This window comes from Thunnus albacares, chromosome 2 (genome assembly GCF_914725855.1).
Source record: "Thunnus albacares chromosome 2, fThuAlb1.1, whole genome shotgun sequence".
Classification (NCBI taxonomy): Eukaryota; Metazoa; Chordata; class Actinopteri; order Scombriformes; family Scombridae; genus Thunnus; species Thunnus albacares.
In genome coordinates this window covers 32,274,449-32,285,101 of record NC_058107.1, presented here as the reverse complement: position 1 = coordinate 32,285,101, position 10,653 = coordinate 32,274,449, and the positions used below count along the sequence as shown (strand labels likewise).

General features: G+C 36.0%; 2 protein-coding genes across 2 annotated transcripts; both read left to right on the top strand.

Moving 5' to 3' along the window:
- The first annotated feature begins 826 nt into the window (after window positions 1-826).
- On the top strand, window positions 827-2,597 carry LOC122966715 (nuclear factor 7, ovary-like). The gene has a single exon (XM_044331017.1). It carries the CDS (start codon window positions 1,035-1,037, stop codon window positions 2,454-2,456), a length of 1,422 nt encoding a protein of 473 aa, XP_044186952.1. The 5' UTR covers window positions 827-1,034; the 3' UTR covers window positions 2,457-2,597.
- A 5,054-nt stretch (window positions 2,598-7,651) lies between these two features.
- LOC122966722 (nuclear factor 7, brain-like) lies at window positions 7,652-9,187 on the top strand. The gene has a single exon (XM_044331031.1). The coding sequence runs from the start codon at window positions 7,748-7,750 to the stop codon at window positions 9,167-9,169; it is 1,422 nt and encodes a 473-aa protein (XP_044186966.1). The 5' UTR covers window positions 7,652-7,747; the 3' UTR covers window positions 9,170-9,187.
- Window positions 9,188-10,653: the final 1,466 nt, after the last annotated feature.

Below are 10,653 nucleotides of genomic sequence, written 5' to 3'. Positions count from 1 at the left end.
ATTAGTTGTTTGCTTATTGGTTCTTGAAGTAACATTTATGTCTGATCATCTCTGAAGAGATATACTCACATTGGATTAAATATTATCAAGGTCTGACACAAGTCTGGTACAAGTCTTACACAGCAAACCTACAGTGATGACAGACACAGTATTTAGTATTTTAGGATTTTTGCAATGAAAATGAAAAAAAATGAATGAGGCACATGAAAGCCATTTTGATTTCTAGAAATTCTGTGAACCTATGCAGTAATTTGTACCTGTTTTAAATCATAGAAAAGCACAAACCATAAGGAAGTACATGATACCTTGTTTATTACAACACACCAATATGTCTTGGAGTACAAAGGACAGGAACAGACTAATAAATCACACAGAGTCCAAAGATGAGTGAATGAGTCTCATCAGCTAAAATGGTGATAAAACTGAGTCCATCTTGAAAAATGAACACGGCACATTTGTACACAAATGTTTTTTAAAATGAAATGAATTCTGTTTGAATATGGAAAAATAAAATGCCAACGGAGAAAATTATAATCAAACACAAATACAGATAGAGACACTTACAAACACACCTCATTATTGTTTCCTCACATCATATAGTAAATAAACGTCATCTTTAGAGTCTATTATCAGTGTTTTTTCGTCAACTGTTTTTGCAACAGTTTCTCTGTCTTCACTGTGACCTGAAGTGTATTTAATTTCTTAACCTTCGTGTCTGTATTTAGATTTCTCTCACTGTCCGGGGTCCAGAATAAACATTTAAGCCTGAAGGACAAGTTACACAGGTTTTAGGTCACATCTTGTTCAATCTGTTGGTAATAAAAGCAGAAAGCAGCTTTTATTACCATTAATGATTAACCAATGAAAGAGGAGGGTGAAGCTGAAGGCAGATCCTGACACTTTGAACAGAGCCACGACACCATTACAGGGTTGGAATCTCTAACCGAACAACGCTCACTTGGAGGACTGTAAGAAGCAAACTGGAAATTAAAAATTGGTGAGTTTTTCTTTGAAACCAATTTGGAAAAGAGAAAATGGCTGAGAAAGATGCTCTTTTCAAAAGTTACCTGAGTTGCCATGTGTGTTCAGAGACTTTCAGAGATCCTGTGTCTCTGAGCTGCCACCACAGCTTCTGTTCAAGCTGTCTGCAAAAATTCTGGGAACAAGCTAAAAACAAAAACTGTCCCATTTGTAAAAGAAAATCTTCAAACAATCATCCAGGAGTGAACTTTCCATTGAAGGAACTGGCCGACTCCTTTGCAGGCAGACAGAAAGCTGGATCACCTGAGACAGAAAAAGGAGAAAAGAAGGTGGTGTGTAGCAAACATCTAGAAGAGCCTGAATTATTCTGTGAGGATGAACAGAGAGCTGTGTGTCCTGTCTGTGATTTTCCTCACCAAAAAGGTCACAAGGTGGTTCCTGTAGAACAAGCAGTCAGTGACCTGAAGGACCAGCTGAAATCTGACTTAAAGTCTCTGCAGGACAAGAGGGACAAATACAAACAAGTGGAGAAAACATACAATGAAGTGATTCAACACTCCAAGAAGCAGCTGTTGTCCACAGAGGAGCAGATCAGAACAGAGTTCAACAAGCTCCACCAGTTCCTGAAAGAGGAAGAGGAGTCCAGACTGGCAGCTCTGAGGGAGGAAGAGAAGCAGAATAGGAAGACTATCAGCAGAAAGATGAAGAGGATTCAGGAGCAGATCTCCTCTCTGTCAGACAGTATCTCTGCTGTTGAAGAAGACCTGCAGAAACACAAGGTGTCATTCCTCAGCAGTTATAAACCCACTCAGACCAGAGCCAGAGACCAGTGCTCACTGTCAGATCCACAGCTGGTCTCAGGAGCACTGATAGATGTGGCCAAACACCTGGGCAACCTGTCCTTCAGAGTCTGTGAGAAGATGAAGGAGAAGGTCCACTTCAGTCCTGTCATTCTGGACCCAAACACTGCAAACCCCTGTCTCTATCTGTCTGATGATCTGATCAGTGTGAGACGTGGAGACATAAAGCAGCAGCTCCCTGATAATCCAGAGAGACACACTAATTATTCCACTGTTCTGGGCTCTGAGGGCTTCAGCTCAGGGAAACACAGCTGGGAGGTGGAAGTGGGAGACCATCCTGGATGGTATGTGGGTTTGGCTAAAGAGTCAGCTGACAGGAAGGGAAGATGTCCTGCCTCACCAGAAAATGGAATCTGGTGTTTAGTGTATCGTAGAGGAAACTACACTGATGATCTTGGTAGAATTGTCAAAGTGAAGAAGAGTCTCCAGAGGATCAGAGTCGAGCTGGACTATGACAGGGGGGAAGTGTCCTTCTACGACCCTGAAGACAAGACTCACATCTACACTCACAGAGACACTTTCACTGAGAAACTCTTCCCTTACATCAGCGTTGGAGAGGCTGGTGATGCTAAAACCACTGATATCAAAATCTGTCAAACTGAGATTTCTCTGTGATGTTCAGGAAGGTTTGTGTGTGTGTGTGTGTGTAAGGTGTACACATCATCACATTTTACACCAAGTGATGAACATTTATACAGATAATTAAGGCTGTTTGTTAGATCTCATTAGTCTGGTTAGAAGATGTTGAGCAGTTTTTCTTCAGGTCATGTGATTCCATATTTTAATCATCATCAATTTTAGTTTATAAGATTTCTGGATCTTTTGATGATTTATTTCAGATTTGATCATGTTTTAATTTCATTTTTTACACTTTAAACTCAGAGTCTCAGTTGTTCAGTGTATCAAAAATCATTCTGGCTCTGATTGATTATTTTTCGTTCTTTTGTTCTTCAACAGAACTGATTTGTTGTTGAGGGTCACAGATATTGTTTTTTCTTGTTTTCATGCAAAAACATGAAAACCTAAACAGTTGTTCTCATCTGAATTTTTGAAAGACGTCGAGCCGTTCAGGATTTAGTTGTTTTATATTTAGAATAAATTAATTAAAGATGGTAACTCCGTTATGTTTACTGTTTAATGGAATTGAACAGAATATTTACTAATGTTGTTAAATACTCTGATTCTGCTTTCTTGTCTTTCAAAAATAGATTTAGTGTGTAAGTTAGTTTTGTCGCCTCTTAAAATAAAGATGAATTCACAAGAAAATATGGATACAAAATGTTGAAACTGTTTCACATCATCAAGAGACAAACTTTACAAATCAAAGCTGTTAATTATCCTGGTTATCAGCATCTTGTTTTTAGTCAAACAACATTGTATAGTAGTATATATCCACTGTACTGAATGCTTTGATTGATTCAGTTTGGTGACAGTTTCAGTCATCAGATTTAGATTTTTATATTTTTTGGTCTTTTGATGAGTTATTTCAGTTGTGAATCTGTTGTTTTATTCTTTGGAAACAAGTGTTTTAATATAGTTTTATTTTAATTCAGTGTTTAATTCTGACAGTGCTTCTGCATACTGTGTGTGTCATTTTGGTGGTGTATACATGGATTGATAAACTGCAATGTTGAGATGATGATCAACATAAAATAAACAAAACCAACCAAAACAATTTAGTTTAATGAGTTTTTTTTCTGAATCAACTATATTTTATAAAATGTACATCTGATGGATGCTGCTTGTCATGATGTGTAATTAAATCACCAGCAGTTTTTATTCTAAATGTGTGTCAGTCAGAAAAGGAGATACAGGTTGTTTCACTTTCTTTACAAACATCTATCAAATAGTCATGTGACTTTACAAAAGGTAAAATCTTACAAAACAATTATACAACCAGTTTTTGCAAAATACAATATTTTTATTTTATTCATGGTTTAAATCTCAATTTCTTCTTTTCAAAACAACAATTTCTTACTAAAACTGTTTCAACTTCAGTTTTCAGAACACAGTCTCATAATCTTTGTGTCGCCTCTTCAACATTTATGGACAGTCTGAACTTATTTAGTTAATATTTCCTTTTGTAAAGTCACATGACAAATTAACTGATTGTATATAAAGAAACCTGAAACAACCTCATACCACCCTGATGATGCTAAATAGACTAAACATGTGAGTAATAAAGCATGACATATTAGAGAATAGTTGTGCAACATGTTTATTTTAATGGAGTCGTGTTAATTCTCACACTGGTCTGCACCTCACTGTGTGTGTCAAATATTGAAATAGTCAGAAAAGGAGGGAAAACTTTATTAAACAAATCCTCAGATGGTAAAACTGAATGTATGTGTGTTTACCCTCCACTACTTCAAGACATGAACATAAACTCTAAAAGAGGCTGTTCAATTTCAAAGAAATCATTTACAACAGTTTCCTCCAGAAATATATCTATTTTCAGTTTGAGACTTTGTATTTCTTCATTTAAGGTGTTGATAAGGATTGTGATTTAAGTGTTGTGTAAAGGTTATTTGTATGTTGCTGTTCATCATTTTAACTTGAAAGATTTAACTGAAAAACTTGAAGTTGTGTATTTTTTCATTCAGTCTGGTTCAGCAGTAAGTAGCAGCAGTTCACTCATGATGAGAAGACTTTGTTCTGTGACATGATGTCAAAGGTAAAACACTTTATAATCCTGCTGGTTCCTCATCACTTGATGTTCTGTTGAACAATATTCACTTTAAATTAAAGGATGAGGCTGGAGATCTTCTATTTTTCTTACTGTCATCAAATTTCATGAACAGATCAAATGTCTGTCCTTCAACACTTCCTGTCCCCAGCCTGTCTGACACTCAGTCCCAAACACATTGGTTCCTACTGGAGATGTGAATCTTTAAAAATGAGTCACAATTATAGAGTTTCATTTAAAAAACAACCAAAAAGACATTATTTTTTCAAAATTCCTCTATATACCCCAATTTAGTACAATTTTCAAAGATAATTCTCACATACAGTTTTAATACAGTCAATGATGATGATGAATGGACATATTTTTCTTCTTCCACATGGTGGAGACAAAGTACACATTTTGGTTACAGCCTGTTAGTATTTTGAAAAATCCTCATTTGATTTCCATTTTCTGAAAGTTTCTACACGTATATATTGTTAAATTCTGTTTAGTTTGGTCATTTTTACTTACTTTCTGAATATTAATTTCACTGTTATCTTTCATTCAAAGAAACTGACACTCTGCTTGTAACATTGTACTGTATGTACAAGATATTAGATGGAGCTCTTCTTCAAACACCAATTTAGTCAAAATATACTCAAAAACAAATATTCAGGTTGGATTTTTTTCTGACAAACATTTTTTCTGCTTTTCAGAGGTTCATGTTTATTTTGTGCTGCTGTACCATCATCATCAAAACTTAGTTTTCCAAAATACAGACTGGAATTAATTTAAACAATATCTTTAATATTCTTACCTCATCTTCCTTTTGTGCTTCTTTCTTTTTCTTCTGCTTTATAACAGAAGTACACACAGAGCAACATAAATATCTATATCAGTTCATGTTATTTCCTCCCACTTTACACCACAAACATTTCACTGTTAAAATGTAAAATGTAGTGGAGTGGAAGTATAAAATAGCATAAAATGGGAATACTTAAGTGAAGTACAAGTAACTAAAAATTGTACTACAGTACTTGAGTAAATGTACTTAGTTATTTTCCACCACTGGATATTCAGAGTGTATGTACAAAGTAGTCATTTGATTGATTTAGTAAAAAGCATTTCAAGTAATGACATGCTGTATAATATTGCAAAGATGGTGAAAGTTCCTGAGAACAATCTGGAAAATATTTTAGCAATACAGTTCAACATTTATCAGTGAATCAGCAACTTCTTGATGTTCTTTGCTGCAAGGAAACTTCTTTTTTAACTTAAAACTCAAACCTATACCCATACAGGTCAGAGGGTCACACACACATAAAAAAGAAAACATTAATGAGAATGAATTATACACTTTAAATTTATTCTGTTGTTTATCTTCAGGACGAATACAAAATATATTTCTGTGACACTATACAAAAATCTAATTTTTTGACATTTTTGGAGAAAAATCTCTGTTTGTCTTTAAACCAATACAGCTGATTTTTTGAAAGTCCAGGAAGGAAATTTAGAAAAATCTGAATCTACTTTGTTTAAACTTGCATGGAACTTGTGAACTGTGAACAAAAAGATTACATTCAGTCTTGTTTTGGACTTAAAGTCACAAGTTTAGGAAACAGTGAGTTCGGCTAACTCAATAATACATTTGAGTGTAAATGAAAAAGTGAGCAGATTATGTTGAGTGCATTTAGTGGGATGTTTGTGTGTTTGAAAATGTTATTCAATTTGTATTATGTTACCATCAAACCCTGTCAGGACAAACATTCATTTGATTAATAATGACTGTTCTCATGAGTATACTTATCAGCGGAGTAATGATCTGCAAAACTGCATTTTGTCTTACCTACATTTTATATTTATATATAATATACTTACATTTGGACACATTCACTTACTTTTTTATATGTCAGCACAGTTTCCCTTTGCACCTTTCAGTCAATTTATTTTACACGTATTGTCTCATTGTTTCTTATGGAAGAGGATTAGGGCTGCATGTGAAAAATGTATTTGAGTTCTGAGTTTAAAGTTGGAATTCTGAGATTAAACTCAGAACTCAAATACATCTTTCACATGTGGCCCTAATCCCCTTCTGTAGTTTTGTCTGTAGACGCAGCGGGGCAAAAACCAAACAAGGCACCCTAAACCACCAGTTTGTTTATGTAGCTGTGGTCATAGCTAAACTTATAAATACAGCCAGCTCCAGGGCTATGCATTTCTTACCTGTGACACACACACACACACACACACACACACACACACACACATATGATAAGTGATATTATAAACATTAGTTGTATCATCACAAAAACGGGCATTTAAAGGGTTAAAATTCTGAAAATGAATGAATATTTGGTAGTTATGATCAGGACTGATCTTAGTTTAAAAAAATTAATTCAGTGAAAGTGGAAAATTATATTAATATATCATATTTTTATGTCAGTTTTTTATGGGGACCTTTCAGGTCCCTAATATGGTGGATTGATAGTATTTTAAAGCAATGCACAAGGGTTAAAAGATAAAAAAGCACAAACCATAAGGACGTACATTATACCTTGCTTATAACAATGCACCATTGTGTCCTCAAAAGGGCAGGATCAAGCTACTAAAGCATGTCAGACAGAGTCCAAAGATAAGTAAGTAAGTGTAACCAGCAATGCATGCATGACATGCACAAATGTTTTTTGAGATGAAATTAAATCTGTTTGAATATGAAAAAATGTCAATGAGAAAATTATAATCAAACACAAATACAGATAGAGACACTTACAAACACACCTCATTAATGTTTCCTCACATCATATAGTAAATAAATGTCATCTTTAGAGTCTATTATCAGTGATTTTTTCATCAACTGTTTTTGCAACAGTTTCTCTGTCTTCACTGTGACCTGAAGTGTATTTAACTTCTTAACCTTCATGTCTGTGTTTAGATTTCTCTCACTGTCCGGGGTCCAGAATAAACTTTTAAGCCTGGAGGACAAGTTGCACAGGTTTTAAGTCATAGCTTATCCTATTTCTTAGTAATAAAAGGAGAAAGCAGCTTTTATTACCATTAATGATTAACCCATGAAAGAGGTGGATGAAGCTGAAGGCAGATCCTGACGCTTTGAACAGAGCCACGACGCCATTACAGGGTTGGAATCACTAACCGAACAACGCTCACTTGGAGGACTGTAAGAAGCAAACTGGAAATTAAAAATTGGTGAGTCTTTCTTTGAAACCAATTTGGAAAAGAGAAAATGGCTGAGAAAGATGCTCTTTTCAAAAGTTACCTGAGTTGCCATCTATGTTCAGAGACTTTCAGAGATCCTGTGTCTCTGAGCTGCCACCACAGCTTCTGTTCAAGCTGTCTGCAAAAATTCTGGGAACAAGCTAAAAACAAAAACTGTCCCATTTGTAAAAGAAAATCTTCAAACAATCATCCAGGAGTGAACTTTCCATTGAAAGAACTGGCTGACTTGTTTGCAGGCAGACAGAAAGCTGGATCATCTGAGACAGAAAAAGGAGAAAAGAAGGTGGTGTGTAGCAAACATCAAGAAGAGCCTGAATTGTTCTGTGAGGATGAACAGAGAGCTGTGTGTCCTGTCTGTGAGTTTTCTCTCCACCACGGTCACAAGGTGGTTCCTGTAGAACAAGCAGTCAGTGACCTGAAGGACCAGCTGAAATTTGACTTAGAGTCTCTACAAGACAAGAGGAACAAATTCAAACAAGTGGAGAAAACATACAATGAAATGGTTGAACACTCCAAGAAGCAGCTGTTGTCCACAGAGAAGCAGATCAGAGCAGAGTTCAACAAGCTCCACCAGTTCCTGAAAGAGGAAGAGGAGTCCAGACTGGCAGCTCTGAGGGAGGAAGAGGAGCAGAAGGGGAAGACTATCAGCACAGAGATGACGAGGATTCAGGAGCAGATCTCCTCTCTGTCAGACAGTATCTCTGCTGTTGAAGAAGACCTGCAGAAATACAACGTGTCATTCCTCAGCAGTTATAAACCCACTCAGACCAGAGCCAGAGACCAGTGCTCACTGTCAGATCCACAGCTGGTCTCAGGAGCGCTGATAGATGTGGCCAAACACCTGGGCAACCTGTCCTTCAGAGTCTGTGAGAAGATGAAGGAGAAGGTCCACTTCAGTCCTGTCATTCTGGACCCAAACACTGCAAACCCCCATCTCTATCTGTCTGATGATCTGACCAGTGTGAGACGTAAAGACAAAAAGCAGCAGCTCCCTGATAATCCAGAGAGAAACACTAATTATGCCACTGTTCTGGGCTCTGAGGGCTTCAGCTCAGGGAAACACAGCTGGGAGGTGGAGGTGGGAGACCATCCTGGATGGTATGTGGGTTTGGCTAAAGAGTCAGCTGACAAGAAGGGAGAGTGTCCTGCCTCACCAGAAAATGGAATCTGGTGTTTAGTGTATCGTAGAGGAAACTACACTGATGATCTTGGTAGAACTGTCAAAGTAAAGAAGAGTCTCCAGAGGATCAGAGTCCAGCTGGACTATGACAGGGGGGAGGTGTCCTTCTACGACCCTGAAGACAAGACTCACATCTACACTCACAGAGACACTTTCACTGAGAAACTCTTCCCTTATATCAGCGTTGGAGAGGCTGGTGATGCTAAAACCACTGATATCAAAATCTGTCAAACTGTGATTTCTCTGTGATGTTCAGGAAGGTGTGTGTGTGTGTGTGTGTAAGGTGTACACATCATCACATTTTACATCAAGAGATAAACATTTATGCAAATAATTAAGGCTGTTTGTTAGATCTCATTAGTCTGGTTAGAAGTTGTTGAGCAGTTTTTGTTCAAATCATGTGATTCTATTTTTAATCGTCACCTACCATCAATTTTAGTTTGTAAGATTTCTGGATCTTCTGATGAGTTATTTCAGATTTGATCATGTTTTAATTTCATTTTTTACACTTTAAACTCAGAGTCTCAGTGGTTCAGTGTATCAAAAATCATTCTGGCTCTTATTGATTATTATTTGTTCTTTTGTTCTTCAACAGAACTGATTTGTTGTTGAGGGTCACAGATATTGTTTTTTCTTGTTTTCATGCAAAAACATGAAAACAGAAACCGTTGTTCCGTTATTTTATAAAATGTACATCTGATGGATGCTGCTTGTCATGATGTGTAATTAAATCATCAGCAGTTTTTATTCTAAATGTATGTCAGTCAGAAAAGGAGATACAAGTTGTTTCATTTTCTTTACAAACATCTATCAAATAGTCATGTGACTTTACAAAAGGTAAAATCTTACAAAACAATTATACAACCAGTTTTTGCAAAATACAATATTTTTATTTTATTAATGGTTTAAATCTCAATTTCTTCTTTTCAAAACAACAAATTTCTCACTGAAACTGTTTCAACTTTGTGTGTTTTCAGAACACAGTCTCATAATCTTTGTGTCGCCTCTTCAACATTTATGGACAGTCTGAACTTATTTAGTTAATATTTCCTTTTATAAAGTCACCTGACAAATTAACTGATTGTATATAAAGAAACCTGAAACAACCTCATACCACCCTGATGAAGCTAAAACAGTGACAAGTAACGGGAACCTTCATAGAAATGTAGTGGAGTCAAAAGTCGTAAGTTTCCAAAAAAGAAAGTATACTCAAGTATAAGTACAGATACTCAAAAAATGTAATTAAGTAAATGTAATTCGTTACTGTCCACCCCTGGTACTCTGATATGAAATGAATCCACTCTTACATGCACACGTTTCTCACAACTCTTCAGCTCAGTTTGCACCTTGTTGTGAATATGGGATGCAACCTGAGTGACAACGTCTTGATTCAATGACAATAATTCATGTTTTACTTACAGTGGAAAGGTGTTGTACAGCAGATTAACAGTCTGAGCAGCTTTTTTTCTATTATAGATATAATCCTGTACTGTGTGATCAGAAAGTTTACAAAAATAATTATAAAAAAGTTTCGCTGCTGGCCTGAACTACATTTTTCTTCTTGTTTTATTTTAATACCAGTCTGGACTCTGGGTGGAATATCTGCCAGATTTTTACTGAGAAACCTCATGTTATGTTACTTATACATTCAAAATATGTTTGAACGTTGACATTGACAGATCATTTATGTGTTGTTTTCAAATAAAAAGCTTGAGTTGTGAATTGTGAGTTGT